Genomic DNA, 24,722 nt, shown 5'->3' on the forward strand with positions numbered 1-24,722 from the left:
CTGGAGGCATTAGTATCGGAGGTTCCTGTAGATACTCCTTCACTTTTTCGAACGCTTTTTGACAATCATTATTCCACCTGGCCGTCTGATCTTTTCTTATTAATTTGAATACCGGTTCACAAGTGGCCTTAAGATGAGAGATAAATCTAGCAATGTAGTTCAATCTCCCTAAGAAACCACGAACCTCTTTTTCTGTTCTCGGCTCAGGCATTTCTTGTATGGCTTTTATTTTTGCAGGATCGACCTTAATACCTTTCCCACTAACAACAAATCCCAACAACTTTCCGGATCGCACTCTGAAAGTGTATTTGTTTGGATTCAACCTCAATCTGAATTCCCGAAGCCTTTCAAACAACTTCTGCAAGTGAACCAAATGCTCTTCTTCAGTGTGAGATTTTGCAATCATGTCGTCGACATACACTTCGATCTCTTTGTGAATCATGTCGTGAAAAAGAGTCACCATGGCGCGCTGATACGTTGCCCCGGCGTTTTTCAACCCAAAAGGCATGACTTTGTAGTAGAAAGTTCCCCACGGTTTGATAAACGTTGTTTTCTCCATGTCTTCTAGTGCCATCTTGATCTGATTGTACCCAGAGAAGCCATCCATGAAGGAAAACACTTTGAAAGGAGCAATATTATTCACCAACACATCAATGTGGGTAAGAGGAAAATCATCTTTCGGACTCGCCCTATTCAAATATCTATAGTCAACACACATCCTGACCTTTCCGTCCTTCTTAGGTACAGGAACAATATTAGCGACCCACGGCGGGTAGTTCACAACTTGCAGAAAGCCAGCATCAAACTGTTTCTCGACTTCTTTCTTAATCTTCTCAGACATATCTGGGCGAGTCCTTCGAAGCTTCTGTTTGACAGGAGGACTATCTTCTTTGAGAGGTAGACGGTGTACCACAATATCTGTATCAAGACCTGGCATATCCTCATAGGACCAAGCAAAGATGTCCGCATACTCTTTCAACATAACAATAAGCCTTTGTTTCACACTATCCTCAAGCGCAGACCCTATCTTGACTTCTCGGACTTGCTCTTTAGTGCCAACATTTACCATCTCAATTGCCTCCTGATGCGGATGAATCGCTTTCTTTTCCTGTTTCAATAATCTGGCCAATTCATCAGGGAGATCACAATCTTCATAAGCTTCCTCCTCGGCTTGGTAGATCGAATTGTCAAAATCATAACAAGCAATAGTGGAACTGTTACCAATGGAATCTGTGGTTGTGGAACATCTGCATGATTGATGTTTTTATTTTAGTTTTATTTTTATTAAGCTATGTGCAAGTGTGTGCAAAACATCGCCATTTAAAGGAAAAAGATAAAAAGAAAGACAAAGAGCAAAACATTTGAATGCAAAAACGTCCTTTTTATTTCATGATAAACTTTGAAAATGCGAACTGCATGGCCCTACAAATGATTCACTACGCCTTGGGCAGAGCGTAGGAATTATGTGATGACAAGAAAAGTAAAAACAAGGAATTTACTCCTTAGCCTGTGTGACTTGAATGACATCTTCGATTGTCTAGTTGTTGATCTTCTCTCCTAGAGCATTTGGTCGAATCTAGCTATCAAAGTCACAATCACTATCCACCTCTTCACCATTGACAATGGTGTTAACCTGCCCATCTTGAATGACACCTCCGCTCACAAACTTGATCGGTCTAAGGATATCACGCTTAGGAGCCACATTCCGCTTCCCAGGATTGAAACCAAGACCATTCTTGTCAAATTTGGGACGCACGTCAATTACTTTCCCCAGCCTTCCACCTTTCCAGTCTCAACAACAACCTGAGCATCTTTCAAGGAGGGCATAACCGTTTTTGGCTTCGTTATCTCATAAAGAGGAGTTCTCACAGCATTTACGGCCTCGAATTCTTGAAACGGCGTCTCATGTATCTCACCTTCGATCTCCACATATCGGAAAGAGGACAAGTGACTCACGATATAATCTTCTTCACCACAAACCGTCACCACTTTACCGTGAACCGGATACTTCAACTTCTGATGAAGAGTGGATGTCACAGCACCAGCCTTGTGAATCCACGGTCGTCCCAACAGACAACAATAAGCAGGTAGAATATCCATTATGTAAAAGGTTGTGGTAAAGACCTGGGGACTAACCTGGATTGGTAGATCTACCTCTCCGAACACATACCTCCTTGAACCGTCAAAAGCGCGCACCACCAACTCACTAGGCCTTAACTCGACACCGACATAGTCAATTCGCATGAGAGCTGATTTGGGAAGCACGTTTAAAGAAGCCCCGGTATCAACCAAAACACGGGACAAAGTTGTCCCCTTACACTCAATCGAAATATGCAAAGCCTTGTTATGGTTTCTCCCTTCTGGAGGAAGATCACGATCCGTAAATCCCAAACCGTTCCCAGCAGAGATATTATTGGCTACCGCCTCTAGCTGATTCACAGATATTTCATGCGGGACGTGTTAGACACTGGCCTGAGGATCTAGAGGGGGGGTGAATAGATCTCACAGAGTTTTTCGGAATTATTTCGAACTAAAGCGAAAGCGGTTCTGAATCGACTTGCGTCTATTCCGGACCGTTATTGCAAGGGCCGTATATGTGACAAAACCACAAGATAATTGAGATTAACGATGAAGTGATATGTTATCGAATCAATACGTTTCACAGCTGAAAATCAATTAACTTCTAAATTGACAAACTTTGGTTTGCAATGCAATAATAATGGAATAAGCAAAAAGACAAACACTTGGTGATAATGTTCAAATTGATGATGATTCAAGATGTGGTGAATTGTGATGTTTATGCCGAACCTTAATTCACAATTTTAACACTTGAATCGTTATCAATTTTGCAATTATGACCAAATATGAACATAACGTAAATGAAAAGATAAAAGCGACAAGAACACGATATTTGTTCAGGAAGTTCGTCGATCGTCCTCGCTACGACTACGTCTGCCCCCAATTCCAAATTGAAATTGGGAAATCTTCCATTAATGTTGAAAGCAGTTTATACAAAGAAGAAAACAAAGCGATAAACAATAAACCGAATTTGTCGATCCTTTGAATCTTCTTCCCCCTTAATCTTGAGCCAGATCAAGGTGATCCAAGAGCTTCACTTGATCCCTTTTCTGCAGTGTCTTGAATTGCCTTGAACCCTTGTTCTTCAATCTTCACACTCAGATGGATCCTCGATGAAACCTCTTGATAAAAACCCCCAAGAAACACCTATCTTGGAGGACAAAACCCTCGGATTTTATTCACCAAAAACCCCACAAATCTTCACCCACTAGGAATCTTCAATTTCGTTCCATGGACGTTATCGAACTCGATCACTAACCCTCAACGCAAGAATGATTATGTGTAATTGTGTTGGAGATGACGAAGAACGAAGATGAGAAGACTTTGTGTATCTTTCAGTCATTGGTGTTCATTTTCAATAATTGAACCTTGGACAATATATATGAGAGCTTATCAGTTGGAGCAGAGAAAACCAGAAATTTTGGCATTTTTGATCAGATAGGTCGACCTCTTGTGGTGCTTAGGTCGACCTAACAGAGCTGCATATCCTTTGGATGTCATTTGTTCCCAGTTAGGTCGGCCTGTTAAAGAAGTAGGTCGACCAGAATCCACTTCAGATGCGTTTTGGGGACCTTTCCTCAGATTAGGTCGACCTAGTTGTTGTGTAGGTCGACCTAGCAGAATGATATGTAAATTTCTTCATTTTAGGTCGACCTGTGTTGGGAGTAGGTCGACCTGACTGTTGTTTTTCTGAGTTCCTCTTATTTTGCTTGTGTTGAGTCGACCTGTATGCATAGTAGGTCGACCTGCTCCGTTATGAGTGACCAATGCTTGCTTTTCTTTGAGTTCTTCTGCTTGTACCTTGTTGCTTGTATGCTTGTTGAGTTTGCCATGAATCAAAAACATCTTTGTGAGTGTGATCTTGTATTCACATACTCCCCCTTTTTGATGATGGCAAACCGGTAGTAGAAGCTTTAGCAATAAGTGGTAAAAGCTTTGGCAATAAGTGGTAAAAGCTCCCCCGTACACTCAGCATCTATTCACTCAGCTGAGCTCCCCCGTACACTCAGCATCTATCTCCCCCTTTGACAACATCAAAAGAGATACAAGAAAAACAGAAGAGGAGAGTAACGAGAGAAACATAGATAAAACGTTAGCATTCATAGTATAGTAGATAAAAGGTAGATTAAAGATGAAACACATACATGAGCAAGAGAGATATATGTATGAAGTCACTATAAGCATGTTAATTGATAGCATATTATAGTATCAATAATATTTTTGGAAGTGAACAACAGTTACGTTACCGCCTTCTCAATATGTAGGTGTCAACTTTAGTGGCAGCCTTTAGTCAATGTGGAATGATGCCTGGCTTGATAATGAACTACCTTTACGCTAAGAGAAATGTTAGCAAAAAAATATAGATATAAAGTAAAGGAATAACATTAAGAGAAAACAAACGTAATTAGCCCAAATTAGAGATATCGAGTATCCCTAATTCCCTACGAATGTTGAAGTATTGCTCCGTTGCTAAAGGTTTGGTGAAGATGTCAGCTAGTTGCTTCTTGCTTTCTACATGTTCAAATGTAACGTCTCCTTTCTCTACATGATCTCGTAGGAAGTGATGTCTTATTTCAATATGCTTGGTTCGTGAGTGTAAGACAGGATTTTTGCTCAAGTTTATGGCACTTGTGTTGTCGCACATGATAGGTATACGATCAAGCTTAATACCAAAGTCAAGAAGTTGTTGCTTGAGCCATAATATTTGTGCACAGCAGCTTCCAGCAGCTACATATTCTGCCTCAGCAGTAGATAATGCAACCGATACTTGTTTCTTGCTATGCCAACTTATCAATGAATTTGAGAATAGATGACATGTTCCACTGGTACTTTTTCTATCGGATTTGCAGCCAGCAAAATCTGAATCGGAGAATCCTACCAAATAGCACTCATTTCCCTTTGGATACCATAGGCCATATGTAGTAGTTCCACGTAAGTATCGCAGAATTCTTTTGACAGCTTTTAAGTGAGATTCTTTTGGACAAGATTGATATCTTGCACACATACACACACTAAACATAATGTCTGGTCTTGAGGCAGTAAGATACAATAGTGAACCTATCATACCTCGGTACAATTTCACGTCAACCTCTTTACCTTTCTCATCTTTGTCTAGGTTAGTATTTGTTGCCATAGGTGTTTCAATTTCCTTCGCGTCACTCATTCCAAATCTTTTGAGCAGCTCCGTACAGTATTTAGTTTGACTCACAAACATTCCATGACTGAGTTGCTTGATTTGTAGGCCAAGGAAGAAATTTAGCTCACCCATGAGACTCATCTCAAATTCACTCTGCATGAACTTAGAAAAATCCTTGACAAGTTTTGCATTAGTCGACCCAAATATAATATCATCTACATAAACTTGGACTAAGAGAACATCTTTATCTTTTCTTTTAATAAAGAGAGTAGTGTCAACTTTACCCCTAGAGTACCCTTGACTAAGAAGAAATTTGCTCAACCGTTCGTACCAAGCCCGAGGGGCTTGTTTAAGACCGTATAGAGCACGTTTCAGCTTATAAACATGAGTTGGATACATGTAACTCTCAAAGCCGGGTGGCTGAGCAACATAGACTTCTTCATTTATATAGCCATTTAGAAAGGCACTTTTAACATCCATTTGGAATAGTTTGAAGTCTTTAGAACACACATAAGCAAGTAAGAGAAGAATAGCTTCGAGACGTGCTACAGGAGCGTATGTCTCTTCATAATCAATACCTTCCTCTTGATTATAACCTTGGGCAACTAATCTAGCTTTGTTTCTAGTAATAACGCCGTTTTCATCAAGTTTGTTACGAAAAACCCATCTAGTGCCTATTACTTGATGATCTCCCGGATGAGGGACTAAGTCCCAAACATCATTCCGTTTAAATTGGTTTAATTCTTCTTGCATGGCCATTAGCCAATGCTCATCAAGTAATGCATCCTTAGCGTTTTTCGGCTCAACTTGTGAAACAAAAGCAAAATGATGACAGAAGTTACTTATCTTTGAGCGTGTTGTAACGCCCTTTGAGATGTCTCCTATTATATTGTCAATTGGATGGTCTTTCACATTTGTCCAGGCCTTAGGAAGTTCTTCATTGTTTGAGATGCTTTCCTTTTCATTTTCATCATGAGACTCATCTTTCTCTTTCTCAGCATCTTTCTTTACAATACTTTCATTCTCGTCTTTCTTATCTTTGACAATGTCTTCAGTGGATGGACCTGCACCATTAAACGAAAGACCTTTCTCGACATATTTTGTATAAGATTCATCAAAAGACACGTGTACTGACTCTTCTACTATAAGTAATCTCTTATTATATACCTGATATGCTTTGCTAGATTGTGAGTAACCAAGGAATATGCCCTCATCAGCTTTAGCATCGAATTTACCAAGATTATCCTTACCATTGTTCAAGACAAAACACTTGCAACCGAATACATGGAGATGAGATACATTTGGTTTTCTACCTTTTAGTAATTCATAGGGAGTTTTGTTCAGTATAGGACGTATTATTATCCTATTCAAAACATAACATGCGGTGCTAATCGCGTCAGCCCATAAATACTTGGGTAGATTACCCTCATTCAGCATTGTTCTTGCCAGCTCCTCTAGAACCCGATTTTTACGTTCAACCAATCCGTTTTGTTGTGGTGTTCTAGGAGTTGAAAAGTTATGCTCAATTCCATGTTTATCACAATATTTTTCAAAAAGATAGTTTTCAAACTCTCCACCGTGATCACTTCGAATTGCAACTATTTTGTTGTTCATTTTATTTTGACATAATCTTGCAAATTGTGTGAAAGCTGGAAAAGTTTGATCCTTACTAGGTAGAAAGATTGTCCAACAAAATCTAGAGTAATCATCGACAATGACAAAACCATAGGTGTTTCCACCTATGCTTTTAGTCCCTGAAGGGCCAAAGAGATCCATGTGAAGTAGTTCAAGAGGGCGTGATGTTGAAACCACGTTCTTTGATTTAAAAGAGATTTTTGTTTGCTTTCCCTTTTGACAAGCATCACATAGATGATCTTTTGAAAACTTCATTTTAGGTAAGCCGATTACTAAATATTTTGTGACAACTTTATTAAGTAAGTCAAAATTTATGTGGGCGAGACGTCTATGCCAAAGCCATGAGTCTTCGCCTAGAGCAATTAGACACTTGGTACTAGACTTAGATACCTCATCCAAGTTTAGCATGTCGATGTTGTTTACTCTTAAGCCCTTAAACATAATGTCTCTTTTCTTAGTATGTTCTATTGTGCAGCTAGAATTTGTAAACATTACTTTAAAATCTTTGTCACACAATTGACTTATACATAAAAGATTATGTTTAAGGCCTTCTACTAGCAGCACATCAGTTATAGTAGTGGTAGAAGGGTTACCTACACTTCCTTTACCAAGTATGGCTCCCCGATTTGTTAGAACAAGATTTGTTCTGATCAATTATCATAGTTTTGATGATAACAATAATATGAATTTTGCTTAAGATAATATGGTACTCTAATCCAATGCAATTTCCTTTTCAGGAAATATATAAAGAGTATGCATAAATCAGCGCTCAGAAGCTTTGACTCAGAAGGTTCAGCATGCAACATCAGAACATGGTCTGGCAAGACATCAGAAGATGGTCGAAGTAGAATCAGAACATGGGTCTATGGAAGCATCAGAAGAACATGAGATCAGAAGCACTGAAGTTCTGATGGTATCACGCTAAGAAGCACTTCAAGGTCAGAAGATCAGAAGATGCTTTGCACCAAGCTGTTTGACTCTGATGATAATCAAACGTTGTATTTACAAACATCAGATCAGAAGAAAGTACAAGTGGCAGGCTACGCTGACTGACAAAAGGAACGTTAGAAGCTATTAAAGGCAACGTCAGTAGACACAGCGTGAACAAGGCTCGAGGTAGTTGACAAAAGCGTATAACATTAAATGCAAAGCTGTACGGAACACGCAAAGCATTTAATACATTCAACGGTCATCTTCTCAAACGCCTATATATATGAAGTTCTGATGAGAAGCAAGGTTAACGATTCTGGAACAAAACAACTCATATTAACTTGCTGAAACTCTGTTCAATTCAAAGCTCAGAATCTTCATCTTCATCAAAGCTCACTACATTGCTGTTGTAATATATTAGTGAGATTAAGATTAAACGTTAAAAGAGATATATCACAGTTTGTGATTATAGCTTTTAAGAAGCATTGTATAACTCTTATTAGATTACATTAAGTTGTAAGGAACTAGAGTGATCAAGTGTTGATCAGAATACTCTAGGAAGTCTTAGCTTGTGTCTAAGCAGTTGTAATTAGAGTGATCACGTGGTGGTCAGGATACTCTAAGAAAGTCTTAGCTTGTGTCTAAGCAGTTGTTCCTGGAGTGATCAGGTTGTGATTAGGATACTCTAGAAGACTTAGTCGTGGACTAAGTGGAAAACCATTGTAATCCGTGCGATTAGTGGATTAAATCCTCGGTTGAGGTAAATCATCTCTGCGGGGGTGGACTGGAGTAGTTTAGTTAACAACGAACCAGGATAAAAATAACTGTGCAATTTATTTTTATCTGTCTATTTTTTTAAAGCTACACTTATTCAAACCCCCCCCCTTTCTAAGTGTTTTTCTATCCTTCAATTGGCATCAGAGCGCCGGTTCTAAGGTGCAAGCACTTAACCGTGTTTAGAAAAGATTCAGGAAGAGAAAAACGCTTCATTAAAAGATGGCTGGTGAATCTCAAGCAAATCCAACTCCATCTACATCTGGCTCTGCTGAGCAACACAATGGAAACAATGGTTATACTAGACCACCAGTATTTGACGGTGAAAACTTTGAATACTGGAAAGATAAACTGGAAAGTTACTTTCTTGGTCTAGATGGTGATCTATGGGATCTCCTGATGGATGGTTACAAACATCCGGTAAATGCCAGAGGCGTAAAGCTGACAAGGCAAGAAATGAGCGATGATCAGAAGAAGTTTTTTAGGAATCATCATAAATGCAGAACTGTTTTGCTGAATGCTATCTCTCATGCTGAGTATGAGAAGATATCTAACAGGGAAACGGCCTATGACATATATGAGTCCTTGAAAATGACTCATGAAGGAAACGCTCAAGTCAAGGAGACCAAAGCTCTTGCATTAATCCAGAAGTATGAAGCCTTCAAGATGGAGGATGATGAAGACATTGAAAAGATGTTTTCAAGATTTCAAACTTTGACTGCTGGATTAAGAGTTCTCGACAAAGGCTACACCAAGGCTGATCATGTAAAGAAGATCATCAGAAGTTTTCCCAGAAGATGGGGCCCAATGGTGACTGCATTCAAGATTGCAAAGAATCTGAATGAAGTTTCTTTGGAAGAACTTATCAGTGCCTTGAGAAGCCATGAAATTGAGCTGGACGCAAATGAGCCTCAGAAGAAAGGTAAGTCTATTGCATTAAAATCTAATGTTAAAAAATGCACTAACGCTTTTCAGGCAAGAGAAGAAGATTCTGAAGAATCAGAATCTGAAGAAGAAGATGAACTGTCCTTGATCTCCAGAAGGCTAAATCAACTCTGGAAGAACAAGAAAAGGAAGTTCAGAGGCGTCAGAAGTTCAAAGAAATTTGAACGTGGAGAATCTTCTGATGACAGAAGATCTGACAAGAAGAAGGCTGTCTGCTATGAGTGCAATGAGCCTGGACATTACAGGAATGAGTGTCCGAAACTTCAGAAAGAAAATCCCAAGAAGAAGTTTCATAAGAAGAAAGGTCTTATGGCAACCTGGGATGAGTCAGAAGATGATTCAGACTCTGAAGATGAGCAGGCTAACTGTGCGCTGATGGCGACAGAAGATGACGGATCAGAATCTACATCAGAATCAGATTCTGAAGAGGTATTTTCTGAACTATCTAGAAAAGAGTTAGTTTCCAGTCTAACAGAACTTCTGGAACTCAAAGCTCATCTTAGTATCAAATACAAAAAGCTGAAGAAGCAATTTGAATTTGAAACTAAGAAGCTGGAATTGGAAAATTCTGAACTGAAGGAAAAAGTTTTAAATTTATCCAAAAACAGTGGATCTCCTTCTGAAACAGAAAAAGCCATTCCTAGCATGAATCATATTCTGAAAGAATATGACTTGAGCTTCAGAAATTTTTTATCTAGAAGCATAGGCAGAAGTCAACTTGCTTCTATGATATATGCTGTGTCTGGAAATAATAGAGTAGGCATTGGTTATGAGGGTGAAACCCCATACAAACTTGAACCTGTTGATAAGATGAAAATCACATACAAGCCATTGTATGATGAGTTCAAGTATGGCCACTCCCATGATATTAGGCACACATCACATGCACAAAGCTTTCACATAACCCACACTAAGAAGCATGTGACACAACCTAGGAAATATCATGAAACTCAGAATAAGAAGTATCATTCTGTTCCTCCTGTTAAATATTTTGCTAAACCCAAGTTCCACCAGAACTTGAAGAGAACTAACAAGAAAGGACCCAAGAAGATGTGGGTACCAAAGAAAAAGATTATTTCTTTTGCAGATTCTCTTGGTGACAAAGAAGATAACATACAACATGTCATGTCACCTGGACTCAAGATGTTCTCAACACTTGAAGAGAAGAAGGACTGTTTTCCAAGTCCTGATACTTAAATCTGCTGAAGAAGTTAAGTGTGAAGGAGATCAGAAGAGCAAGTTTATTAGATCTGGAACCATCTGTTTAAGTCTGTTTCTAAAGCAATGGTGTTTCGTTCTTGAGTATTCTGAATGCTCTAAAAGCTACAGAATATACAATAATTGAAACATTGATTGTAGAAGAATCAATCAATATCTGGTTTGATGATAAACTTGGCTTTGAAGAATCAAAGCAGCTTAAGAATTTTGCAGATATGGTGTATCTTATCAGAAGATGCAGAACCAAGAAGCAAATCTCCAGAAGCTATGTATATCAGAAGGAATGGATCAGAAGATCATTCAGATTTACATCAGCACACTTCAGAAGGAGCGTTCTCAGAAGAGAAACTTGATGAATCAGAAGCAGTGATCAGAATCAAAAGGCGTAAAGTCTATTCATATTCTACAACTGACATCCTTTATCTGATGATGAACACGTGTATGTGCGGTTAGTACAAAGCGTGCAGTTGAAAAGACGCCGACCTAGGTAACTGTTTTAAATCATTTCATTTACCATGTTCTCTCTCCTAATGTCATTTCTCATTAAATGTATAATGATTTCTTTATTTTCAAATCTTTTAAATAACCCGCTTCATCTTCGTTCCCTCTTTCTCTCTCTTTCTCTCTCTCTCTTGTGCATCCCCCTCGTTGCAGTTCTTTTTAAAAACCCTAGTTTTTGATTTTGATCTCAAAGCATAATCATCATGAACTCATCTTCTTGTTCATCAAACTCAAAAGAAAACCTCACCTCTACACAGATTCTTCTAAGCAAATATGAGTATGCTCCATTGAAAACTTGCTTAATACCCACGAAAGAACTGGAAGTTTTATGTGAAACTGCTGTGGACTTAAACAATCTTAAAGCGAATGGCTTTAAATGTGATGCAAGAATATTTGAGCAAGGATGGTCTAAGTATCTTGATAGATTGGTTGGTCCAATTTATCCTGAACTTGTGAAGGATTTCTGGGTACATGCAACGGTTACCCCAACTGCCATCATTTCATTCGTGCTAGGGCATGAAGTGGTTATCACTGAAAAGCTCATCAGGAAGCTGTACAATCTGAAGGATGAAGAAGGCTGGACTGGTTTTCGACATGCATCAGTTGATTGGCCTAAAGTTGAACAACAAATCTCTCAGACTTGTGGAATTGACTCTAATAACACAGGCACCTTAAGGCCGTTTTATAGAGTATGGGCTGAGATTATTCTGGGCTCCCTTCACCACAGAAAAAGGATGCTCTCCTCCTCCTACATCAGTCCGGATCACAAGTATACTCTTTTCTGCATTGGCAAAAAGACTGAAATCAACATCTCCCATATTTTGTTTGAGAATCTGAAGACTTCTATCCTCGAGTCAAGAGAAGACGAAAGGGCGAAGTACCCTCATATTTCAAGAACGACTATTCCTTTTGGAAGAATGATTTCAGACATTCTGATTGAAAGCAAAGTGCTGGACTCCATCAGAAAACTCAATGCATCCCATTTGCTTGGAGTAGTTCAAGGTCCCATTTTCAATGGTGTGGATTTGTTCAGATTAGAACTCATTCGAAGTGTACCTTCCGTATGCTCAAGCTTTCCTGACATTCTCTCAAGAAGAGTTGCTGTTGAAGGTTTTGCCCCCTTGTTTCAAGAAGAACTGCATCAGACTGTCAAGCTTTACCTGGAAGATTGTGTTAGGAAGCAATCAGATATTGATCCTGCTTGGATCCGTGGCAGAATACTTCCGTCCAAGGCTGACCTTTTAAAGAAGGATCAGAAGGAACAAAAGGCTAGGTCTAAAAGAAAAGCCCGAGAAGATGAGGCTAAGGAAGCAAAGAAGTTGAGAGTCACCTTTGATCCTGACAAGGTAAACTCTGAAGAAAGAAGAGATAAAAGGATCAGAGATTCCTTTCGCAGAACCAGATCCTCTTCTTCTGTTCAAACCTCCAGGCAGGTTTTCATTCCACCTCCTTCTGTCCCTAAACCATCTTCCCAATCACCTCTATCTGAACCAAAAATAAACTTCACCTTACCAAATCCTTCTCCATCATCCTTCTCCTCTCCTATTTTAAATCCCACACCTTTAAGTATTCTTCCTCCAACCCCTTCTGATAAATCTTTCTCACCTATTCCCTTTACAAATACTCCATCCTCTTCTCAATCTATCATCTCTGATATTCCATCATCACCAATCATTCTCTCAGATATCCCCTCTTCCTCATCCACCGCACCTCCATCTTCTATATCCCATCCCTTACCTACCAGAAAATCCAAACCTTACTGTCTTCTCTACCCTGACTACAAATTCACCTTCAATCCGCCTGAACCTGAACCCTATACCTACCTGGAACTTTTCAGACATGAGGTGATTAGCAGTTTAGACCTTCTGAAGGATGCATTTCTAAATGGTCTGGATGATGTTTCTACAAGAAATCTCTGGAGAAGATTTCGCAAGGATTTTCAAGTAGAAGCAATGGGAGTACAGAAAAGACTAGTGGTTGCTGCTCCTGGTTACCCTGGCTACCTTCTGGAGGATGATACATACTACCATCCTCTCAAAAATTGTGTTGCGGCTGAGGAGAAGCCCTTCTTAGATGAGATGGAACAGTTAAGACTAGCTGCTGCAATGGAAGCAAATCCATGCAGGGATATAGTTATCTTTATTCCTGATCATCCTGTTCTGCTTGGAGACATCAAGACACTCTTTAACTATCTGAGGGAAAATCCTTCTAAGAAAGGCCCAAGCGTGGTCATTCCGGAAGTTGTTGACCCACCAGAAGTTGAAGGTCCTTCTGCTCCCAGGAATCTAGCTGCCATTCTTCAGGCACTTGAGAATGGAGACTCAGAAATTCCTGCTACAGAATATGGAGATGCTTCTATGCAAGAAGCAGATGCTGAAGATCATGTTGCTGAATCAGATCCCGTTGAGGAAAATCCTGCAAATGATCTATCCATGGAAGCTACAGATCAATTTGCCATTCCTGTGGTTGAAAGCGGTGAAACTTCTTCTGATCAATCTTCTCGTCTTGCAAGGACTCTGGAAGAAATTCAGAAGAGACAGGATGAGCAAAGTTCACTCAATGCTGAGTTCAGAACTTTCATGGTGAGGCAAGATGGACACAACAATGAGATTCAAGAGATGCTGGCCAAGATCCTGTCAAAACTAGGGTCATAGATTGAGTCTGTGTTGTTTCTTTCTTTTTGCTGCATCTGTTTTTTGTGCATCTTGTCTTTCTTCTCTGTGTGTACTTCTGTACCTGTTGGCTGCACTTAAATGAAATCATCCTTTTCCTCCGTGTGTTTTTTTGTTTGTCTCTGAATCTTTTCTGTTTTTTGATGATATGACAAAAAGGGGGAGAAATATGTGATAAATGATTTGATTTAATCAGTTGCTTTCACTAACAAGAACTGCAAGTTCTATATGGTTTAAGTGTTTTGCAGGTATAAAGAAGTGAAGAAAATCTTCAAAGCAAACACAAGAAGCAAAACCATAAGAAGCTTATGGAAACTGAAGCAAGCTGAGTGCTGTCAAGCTTCAGAATCAGAAGCACCGATAATAGAATTTGATCCAAAACTTGTCTATTTGCTTTGACAAAATTCTATTTGCTCTGATACATTATTTTAGCCTATATGGCTCTGATACATATCATGTGTTCTAATATACATTTTATGTTCTGACTCGTTCATGCTGACTTTTGTCGTTTAGTTTTTTGTTCTGTAACATTTCAGGATGTAGAGATGCTCTGATGATGCTCTGGTACATTCAACAATGTTCTGATACAAATCTAGCATGAAGTGATGTTGGTAGAAATTCAAAGCTCTGAAGCTATCCGAGGGAAGCAGAAATCAGAAGCTGTGAATGTTCTAAAGATCCAGAAAACTCAAGTTCTGAAGCTGTCCTAAATGGAAGCAGAAATCAGAAGCTGTGAATGTTCTGAAGATCAAAGAAATTCAGGTTCTGAAGCTGTCCTAGATGGAAGCAGGAATCAGAAGCTGGGAATGTTCTGAAGATCAAAGAAATTCAAGTTCTGAAGCTGTCCTAGATGGAAGCAGGAATCAGAAGCTATGAGTGGTCTAAGGATCTAAAGAAATTCAAGTTCTGAAGCTGTCCAATGGAAGCAGAAGTCAGAAGCTATGAATTCTCTAAAGACAGAAGCTTATGTGATTGTCTCTACCGAAATAATCAGGGAAGTCTTTTATTAAAGTTCTTCGAGTATTTATTTCAGGGGGAGATTATTTATCTCAGGGGGAGATTGTTAATCTCAGGGGGAGACATATTCACATGCTTATGCTATAGCTGTGTAATTTGTCTTTTGCCGTCTGCTCTTTCTGATCGCAAATTCATATCATTTATATATGTTTTTGTCATCATCAAAAAGGGGGAGATTGTTAGAACAAGATTTGTTCTGATCAATTATCTTAGTTTTGATGATAACAATAATATGAATTTTGCTTAAGATAATATGGTACTCTAATCCAATGCAATTTCCTTTTCAGGAAATATATAAAGAGTATGCATAAATCAGCGCTCAGAAGCTTTGACTCAGAAGGTTCAGCATGCAACATCAGAACATGGTCTGGCAAGACATCAGAAGATGGTCGAAGCAGAATCAGAACATGGGTCTATGGAAGCATCAGAAGAACATGAGATCAGAAGCACTGAAGTTCTGATGGTATCACGCTAAGAAGCACTTCAAGGTCAGAAGATCAGAAGATGCTTTGCACCAAGCTGTTTGACTCTGATGATAATCAAACGTTGTATTTACAAACATCAGATCAGAAGAAAGTACAAGTGGCAGGCTACGCTGACTGACAAAAGGAACGTTAGAAGCTATTAAAGGCAACGTCAGTAGACACAGCGTGAACAAGGCTCGAGGTAGTTGACAAAAGCGTATAACATTAAATGCAAAGATGTACGGAACACGCAAAGCATTTAATACATTCAACGGTCATCTTCTCAAACGCCTATATATATGAAGTTCCGATGAGAAGCAAGGTTAACGATTCTGGAACAAAACAACTCATATTAACTTGCTGAAACTCTGTTCAATTCAAAGCTCAGAATCTTCATCTTCATCAAAGCTCACTACATTGTTGTTGTAATATATTAGTGAGATTAAGCTTAAACGTTAAGAGAAATATCACAGTTTGTGATTATAGCTTTTAAGAAGCATTGTATAACTCTTATTAGATTACATTAAGTTGTAAGGAACTAGAATGATCAAGTGTTGATCAGAATACTCTAGGAAGTCTTAGCTTGTGTCTAAGCAGTTGTAATTAGAGTGATCACGTGGTGGTCAGGATACTCTAAGAAAGTCTTAGCTTGTGTCTAAGCAGTTGTTCCTGGAGTGATCAGGTTGTGATCAGGATACTCTAGAAGACTTAGTCGTGGACTAAGTGGAAAACCATTGTAATCCGTGCGATTAGTGGATTAAATCCTCAGTTGAGGTAAATCATCTCTGCGGGGGTGGACTGGAGTAGTTTAGTTAACAACGAACCAGGATAAAAATAACTGTGCAATTTATTTTTATCTGTCTAGTTTTTTAAAGCTACACTTATTCAAACCCCCCCCCTTTCTAAGTGTTTTTCTATCCTTCACGATTGTTATCTCCATAGGTGACATACCCCTTTTTCTTTGCTTGAAATTCAACGAAAAGAGATAGGTCTCCCGTCATGTGTCTTGAACATCCGCTATCAAGGAACCACAACCTTTCGACAATGTCAAGACATTTTTCCTGCAAGATTAATTTAGAGAGGGAGGTCCCCAATTTTCATTGGGTCCTTGGTAGTGAGTACACAATTTGTTGCACTTAGGCAACCATTGAAATACTCCTTTAGGAACTAAAATTCTCCTAAATTTGCATTTTTCAATGGTATGACCCTTTTTGCAACAATAATGACAGGTAATATGATGAGAATATGCTGTTTTGCTAGTTGATACTTTTGGTACAAAAGTGTATTTACTATATAAAGGAGTATACGATCTTTTGAACTTATTTGGATCAACCGCAAAGGTAATTTTTGGTTGTAGAGCCTTGTCTAATTTGGCTTTTAGATCTCTTACTTCTTTTTGCCAAATGTGACATGTCTCACAACCAAACCATGATGTAGGATCTATTTCAACTTTATCCTTTTGAATGTCTAGCATAGATTGTTTTAAAGCTTCCATATCCTTTTCGGTTTTCTCAACTTTTGATTCAAGATATGAAAAGATTTTCTTATTTGAGGCCAAAAGTTTGAAAGCTTTAATTGCATCTCTATGTAATTCTTCAAAAGCAAGTTTTAGTTGAGAATGAGATACCTTATCTACGAGTTCAGGTTTAAGATGACTTACAACTTTCTTTTTCTTGTGTTGATGAGCCAGAAAACATAGGTTTGCTGATTCTTCTTCATCGCTTGATGAGCTTTCACTAGATGAGTCACTTTCCCATGCTATGTAGGCTCTCTTTGATTTGTTATGACCTTTGCTTTGGTTCTTCTCTTTTTCCTTCTTAAGGTATGGACAATCCGGTTTGTAGTGACCGGCTTTCCCACAATTAAAGCAAGGGCCTTTGATTTTTCTTTTGTTGTTGTCATCTTGTTTGAACTTGTTTGATTGCTTTCTATAGTTGATCAAGCCTTTGTCAGAATGTTTTGCTCCATTTTTCTTTAGATATTTGTTGTATCTTCGCACAAACAGTCCCATTTCCTCATCATCGGAGTCTTCGTCATCACTTGTATCACTATCCTCTAGCTCTTGTCTTGAGGTCTTGGAACTTGAAGCCTTTAGAGCTATTGACTTCTTCTCTACCTCTTTCTCCATGTTCTTCTCTTTCTTTGCCCTTTTCTCATGCATGTCAAGGCATTTAAGGTGTTGATCATGTTCCTCTAGTTTACCAAAGAGAGTGGTAATGTCTAAGGTGTTTAGATCATTTGCTTCCTTTATTGCTGTAACCTTGGGTTGCCATTCCCTGTTCAAACATCTTAAGATTTTGTTAGTAGCAACTGCATTGGAAACAGGTCTATCAAGAGAATTTAACCGATTTTTCAGGGGAACGAATCTCTTCTGCATGTTTTCGATGGATTCACCATCTTCCATGTGGAATAGTTCGAACTCTTGAGTTAACGTATTGATCCTAGCTAGTTTGACATCATCCGTTCCCTCGTGGGCAACTTGCAATGTGTCCCACATAGCTTTAGCGGATATACAATGGGAAACGCGATAGTATTCATCAACTCCTAGAGCTGAGATTAGAATGTTTCTCGCTTTCCAATCGTATGCATATCTCTTTTCATCTTCAGCATCCCAAGTATTTTCTGGTTTTGGAACAACTGCACCAGCTGCATTTGTCATGGTGATCTGAAAGGGACCATTGACAATAGCTGTCCAGATGTTCCTATCAATTGCATTGATATGGACACACATACAATCCTTCCAACAGCCATAGTTTTCACCTTTGAAAACTGGAGCTCTATTCTGAGCCCCTTTAGGTCCGGAAGCCATCTTTCCAATAAGTGTTTCACGTAGCACGAAATAAACCAGAGCTCTTGATGCCACTTGTTAGATGCTGGCCTGAGGATCTAGAGGGGGGGGGGGGTGAATAGATCTCACAAAGTTTTTCGGAATTATTTCGAACTAAAGCGAAAGCGGTTCTGAATCGACTTACGTCTATTCCGGACCGTTATTGCAAGGGTTGTATATGTGACAAAACTGCAAGATAATTGAGATTAACGATGAAGTGATATGTTATCGAATCAATACGTTTCACAGCTGAAAATCAATTAACTTCTAAATTGACAAACTTTGGTTTGCAATGCAGTAATAATGGAATAAGCAAAAAGACAAACACTTGGTGATAATGTTCAAATTGATGATGATTCAAGATGTGGTGAATTGTGATGTTTATGCAGAACCTTAATTCACAATTTTAACACTTGAATCGTTAATCAATTTTGCAATTATGACCAAATATGAACAGAACGTAAATGAAAAGATAAAAGCGACAAGAACACGATATTTGTTCAGGCAGTTCGTCGATCGTCCTCGCTACGACTACGTCTGCCCCCAATTCCAAATTGAAATTGGGAAATCTTCCATTAATGTTGAAAGCAGTTTATACAAAGAAGAAAACAAAGCGATAAACAATAAACCGAATTTGTCGATCCTTTGAATCTTCTTCCCCCTTAATCTTGAGCCAGATCAAGGTGATCCAAGAGCTTCACTTGATCCCTTTTCTGCAGTGTCTTGAATTGCCTTGAACCCTTGTTCTTCAATCTTCACACTCAGATGGATCCTCGATGAAACCTCTTGATAAAAACCCCCAAGAAACACCTATCTTGGAGGACAAAACCCTCGGATTTTATTCACCAAAAACCCCACAAATCTTCACCCACTAGGAATCTTCAATTTCGTTCCATGGACGTTATCGAACTCGATCACTAACCCTCAACGCAAGAATGATTATGTGTAATTGTGTTGGAGATGACGAAGAACGAAGATGAGAAGACTTTGTGTATCTTTCAGTCGTTGGTGTTCATTTTCAATAATTGAACCTTGGACAATATATATGAGAGCTTATCAGTTGGAGCAGAGAAAACCAGAAATTTTGGCATTTTTGATCAGATAGGTCGACCTCTTGTGGTGCTTAGGTCGACCTAACAGAGCTGCATATCCTTTGGATGTCATTTGTTCCCAGTTAGGTCGGCCTGTTAAAGAAGTAGGTCGACCAGAATCCACTTCAGATGCGTTTTGGGGACCTTTCCTCAGATTAGGTCGACCTAGTTGTTGTGTAGGTCGACCTAGCAGAATGATATGTAAATTTCTTCATTTTAGGTCGACCTGTGTTGGGAGTAGGTCGACCTGACTACTGTTTTTCTGAGTTCCTCTTATTTTGCTTGTGTTGAGTCGACCTGTATGCATAGTAGGTCGACCTGCTCTGTTATGAGTGACCAATGCTTGCTTTTCTTTGAGTTCTTCTGCTTGTACCTTGTTGCTTGTATGCTTGTTGAGTTTGCCATGAATCAAAAACATCTTTGTGAGTGTGATCTTGTATTCACAGGACGTAAGCACCATTCAGAATTCTCAAGAGAGCATCTCTATGACCTTCTGAACACATCAACAGTTGCAAGATGGAGATCTATGACTTGGTCTGACCCAACTGCTCAACAACTTTGTAATCAGATTTCCTGATAATTCTCAACAATTCTTCCACATCCTTGGAAGGCACAACACTATCAGGTGGCCCATTCTGAATTGGAGAATTCTGGACATCAGTCACCACTTGTTTTCCTTCGGCCTTAGCCAAAGCATTTGCATTATTTTGAACCAGCTGAGGGGAGAACACCCTACCACTGCGAGTGATTCTACCAGTACCAGCGAAATTATCGGTGTTTGCAACTGCGGCTTCCACAAACTTCTCTTTAGATGGCTCGCCCTCCTCCTTCGTGCCATAGTAATACACGTCCGAGCCCTAATGCCAAGGGATGGCCTTCTCACTCTCATATGGAATTGGCCCTGGCACGGTAATCATCAACGCCGTTGGTTGCTCCTCATACGGGATACTGACAGGTATCTGAATAGGCACTTGGATACATATTGGAGCAACTGGCTCATAAGGAATTGAGATCAAAGACACTTCACCATCCTTACTCTTCGCACCTCTCAACCTTTGATAGAACTGAAGAGGACCCTCATCAATCAGCTTTTGTACCATACTTTTCAAATCAGCACAACCTTCGGGTTGACTCCTGCAATTCTCGCAATTCGCACCATAGCCCGGAAAGATACCGCTATTAACCAGATGTTGTTTCATAGACACAAGAGGAAAGGTCAAACAACCCACATCAGATACAACACTTATCTCTTCACCCTCGATGGCATTTACACCCGAACCTCCGTGAGCAGGCATGGGATTATTGACAATATTGGGTGTAGGAGTGAATTGAATAATCTTTTGATCCAACAAGTCCTGGACTTTGTTCTTCAACGCAATACACCTTTCTGTATCATGCCCAGCAGCACCTGAGTGGAAAGCACATCGCGCGTTTGCATTGTAATTCGGAGACTGTGTGTCCGGAGCATTAGGAGCATCTCTCAAAGCAATCTTTTCAATCTTGAGCAAATGTTGTAGCACTTGAGCATAGGTCATAGGAATCGGATCAATCTTTCTGTGAGGCCTAGTCCTGGGAGGATAGCGATCATTATTGGAACGCTATCCCTGCTGATGATGTTGTTGTTGCGGCACTGGAATCATGACAGCATTAACTCGTGAATTGTTTCTCCCTGGACCCCTTCTTCCATATATGGCATCCGCATTTCCTTCCTTCCTTCTGGCATAACCCTCAGCTTGTTTCTTACCACTAAGAGTATTAGAAGAAGCTCCTAACTGAATTTTCCCCATCTTTAGACCCATCTCGACACGTTCGCCATACCTCACCATTTTAGAAAAGTTGGCTGAAGCACTGCAAGCCAAGTAATAGTGTCCAGACAAAGTACTGGTGAACATGTCAATCATCTCACGCTCAGTCATTGGTGGTTAAACCCTTGCAGCTAACTCGCGCCATTTTTGAGCGTATTCCTTGAAAGATTCTTTAGACCCCTGAACCAAACTCTGCAACTGAGTCCTATTGGGTGCCATATCAACATTGTACTGATAATGCTTAATGAAGGCCTCCACAAGAGATCTCCAAGAATGAATGTGAGTGCGCTCGAGTTGCACATACCACTCCAAGGAAGCCCCAGCAAGACTATCCTGGAAGAAGTGCATTAGAAAACCCTCATCCTCAGAATATACAGACATCTTCCGGTAATATGCCTTAACATGAGTCATAGGGAAAGTCGCCCCATTGTAATTGTCAAAAGATGGAACTTTGAATTTCGGGGGAATCCTCACACCAGGAACCAACCCCAAGTCATTGATATCCATGCCTAACACCCATTTGCCTTCAACAGCCCTGAGAAGTTCCTCAATCAGACGATACCTTTCAACTTCATCATGCGCACCCTCGGCACTATGCCTCGATACCTGATCAAAGTTCTCAACATTGAAATCCAAATTACCACGGTTCTAATTACCTCTCCTTCCCAACAGACGAGACGAAGGTGGAGGTGGAAACCCGTGATGCTGATTGAAAGGATTATAGTGCCCTCCCACGTGATCAAACTCATTCGGATCATGATGGTCGTCAATCCTACCAGACACATCGTCAAACAGCCCTTGATGTCCTCCGTTCTCATTCCTTCTAGAGTTCTCGATGAGAACTCGCAAGTCATCCTGCCCCTTGGTCACATTAGTCAATGCTTCCATAAACTGCGCCATTTGCGCATTCATCTGCTCCGTAAATTGAGCTCTCATATCTACCATTTGTTCCTGAATCTGTTCCATCTGCCTTCTCTGATTGCTCCTTGTCGGATACGGGTGATTAGCCGTCTTATAACACCTTCTGATAACAAAACAGCGAGACATAAGATATAAGCCCTGCAAAACCTGCAAATGTATGACATGTATGATATATGAATCATATGCATGAAATATTTGTCAATATTCAGGTATCCAAGAGTTCGTCCCACTTTCAGATAAGACATAGAAACCCTGATACCGAATATATCTGAACAGCAATCCACACACGAGAATAATTCACCAAACTGAGCATATTTCATTCAAACATAACTGAGAATTTGAGTTCATACAAACAAAACATATAATCGTGTCACAAAGTACTTATACAAAAGAAATCCAGAATATCAAAATACGACCCCATCCAACAATCCTGGATATGGGCGTCAAACATCAAGAATAAACAGCAAATCAACCCCATAGACCAAACAAGTCCACTCCACAACAGCACTAGGATCGTCTGATAACAGAATGAGCTCCTCCATCTCCTCTTCGTTGGGCTCGGAGTCTTGTTAATTCTTCCTCGAGTCGAGCAGACTTAGCCTTCTCTTCCGCTAGCTGTTTATCTGAATCCCGCTTCTGCCTCTTGGGACTACTCTCTGATCTCTGTAACTGTATACACTCTTGTTGCTTATGGCGCAAATCTTCTTTTAGCAACTCATAAGGACGCCTTTGGACACTTGCCTGACTTGAGCTTGTACCTAAGACTTGCTTGAGCTGGTGCATCAACCTCATCTTTGCATCTCTTTCTTCAAAGAATTTCAAGTTGGTCTCATGTTCCCTTTCGTGCAACCTGTAGTTGGTAACCAAAGCATCCTTGTAAAGTTCTGTTGGCACAAATTTTGATAGAATCAAAGGAGGTTGCTTTTGAAGTGGTGCGACCCTGTCATATGGCAACAACAAGTTTCCGACCCGCTTTTTAATCCATTTAACATACGGTGTCAGAGCAAGCGATTCTTTCTTCCCTAAATGAGCTCCATAATGCTTACGGATCTTCTTCCAATCCATAATTATCCTCTTTAACTTTTCTGGATCCGACCCTTTCTCAAAATAGACTGTCTCCGCTACCAAGTGATCCGCTGGCTTGTCTTTCAAGGTATACCCCAATTGACGCAAGGATACCACGAGATTGTAATTGATGCAACCTCTAGTACCAACCAAAGGAACATTATCAAACTCACCGCACCCAACTATCACCTCAGAAACGATGATCTGGTACTTTTGCCACTGAATATCGTAAGAAGTAAGTGACATAATCCTGTGGGTCCACTTGAGTGTCTCCCTTGTCTTCACAAAAGGTCCTTTGCTGGGCAACAAAGAGAGGAACCATATGAACAACAACTGAAGGCAACAAGTGATGGCACCACGACCTTTCTCATATCGGAAATGAACGGCATAATAAGTATCAGCCAACAATGTAGGAATAGGATTCTTTCCCATGAAGATATGTACCGCGGTCGAGTCTACAAAATTTAGAATATTCGGGAACATCACAATCCCTTAAATGGCCACAGCAAGCAATGCATTGTACGAGTTCCAATTCTTTTTCTCAAATTCTTCTCTAGCTTTTCTCACCAAGAACTTCAAAGAGAACCCCGAGACACCTCCGTTCGACTTCCAATCATCAGATACTTCTTTTATGCTCAAATAAAGAGCAGCAACGATCAACTTGAAATTCACTTCTTTAGGAATGTCGATGAATGACACTTCGTCTTTTATCTTGAGATTAAGAATGATAGAGTACTTTTCCAATGTCGGAGGCAACTGGTAATCCTGGAACGTGAAACACCTCATTTCAGGATCATTGAATTGCATCAAAGTTTGCAAAGCAGGAGTATCAACCACGGTTTCCAACAAAGTCAAAATATTCCCATAATTGTCTGTGAAATTCTTCAAGCAGAAAGCGGTCATTAACGAACTCAAACCCTCTAATGCGGTCAACGACTCTCGGAAGAAGCTGTAGGTGTGCGTATGTCTCTTTGCTTCCTTGACAGTATCAATGGGAGTGTCCATCTTTAACTCGAGTGAACTCCTGAATGACCCTGAAAAACATGACATGCAAATGCTTGTTATACATATTTTTTTTTGCGCTTCTTTTGGAAATAAATATGCTATGATGCAAAGTGGTGGGACTTAGCGCCGCCCACCGGGCATTCTGGACTGCCGGTAACACACATAATACAAAGCCAAAGGTTCGGCCCCCAAATAGTATACCACACGGAACATAGAATATCAATCCATGAAACCAAAACCCATAGAACATAGATTACCACTCGAACAAGAACCATAGTACCCCACGAACAGGAACCAATAGTACACTCGAACAATAACAGCGGTAACCCACGAACGAGAACAGCGGTAACCCATGAACGAGAACAACGGGAACCCACAAACAAGAACAGCGGTAACCCACGAACAAGAACAGCGGTCACCAACAATGTACCTGTTATATGATCATTGATTCCCGCCCCACTCACGGGTAAAATCTAGGCCAAGGTAAGGTCATGGAACGCAGTATACGGTCCGCCCGAAGGTAAGCATCATCACAGCGCGGATGCGGGTGACGATAATACCTCCCTTTGAAACCACTACTCTGCTCGTGGTCACATAATCCATCCCGAGACGTACACCTCGAGACAAACCATGCTCC

The 24,722-nt window shown here is 40.0% G+C and overlaps 1 protein-coding gene across 1 annotated transcript; it reads right to left on the reverse strand.

Moving 5' to 3' along the window:
- Positions 1 to 22,522: 22,522 nt before the first annotated feature.
- Positions 22,523 to 23,512, reverse strand: LOC131630698 (uncharacterized). Its single transcript, XM_058901450.1, has one exon. It carries the CDS (start codon positions 23,510 to 23,512, stop codon positions 22,523 to 22,525), a length of 990 nt encoding a protein of 329 aa, XP_058757433.1.
- Between the last annotated feature and the right edge of the window lie 1,210 nt (positions 23,513 to 24,722).

The sequence above is a fragment of the Vicia villosa genome, unplaced genomic scaffold (assembly GCF_029867415.1).
Source record: "Vicia villosa cultivar HV-30 ecotype Madison, WI unplaced genomic scaffold, Vvil1.0 ctg.000716F_1_1, whole genome shotgun sequence".
NCBI classification, from domain to species: domain Eukaryota; kingdom Viridiplantae; phylum Streptophyta; class Magnoliopsida; order Fabales; family Fabaceae; genus Vicia; species Vicia villosa.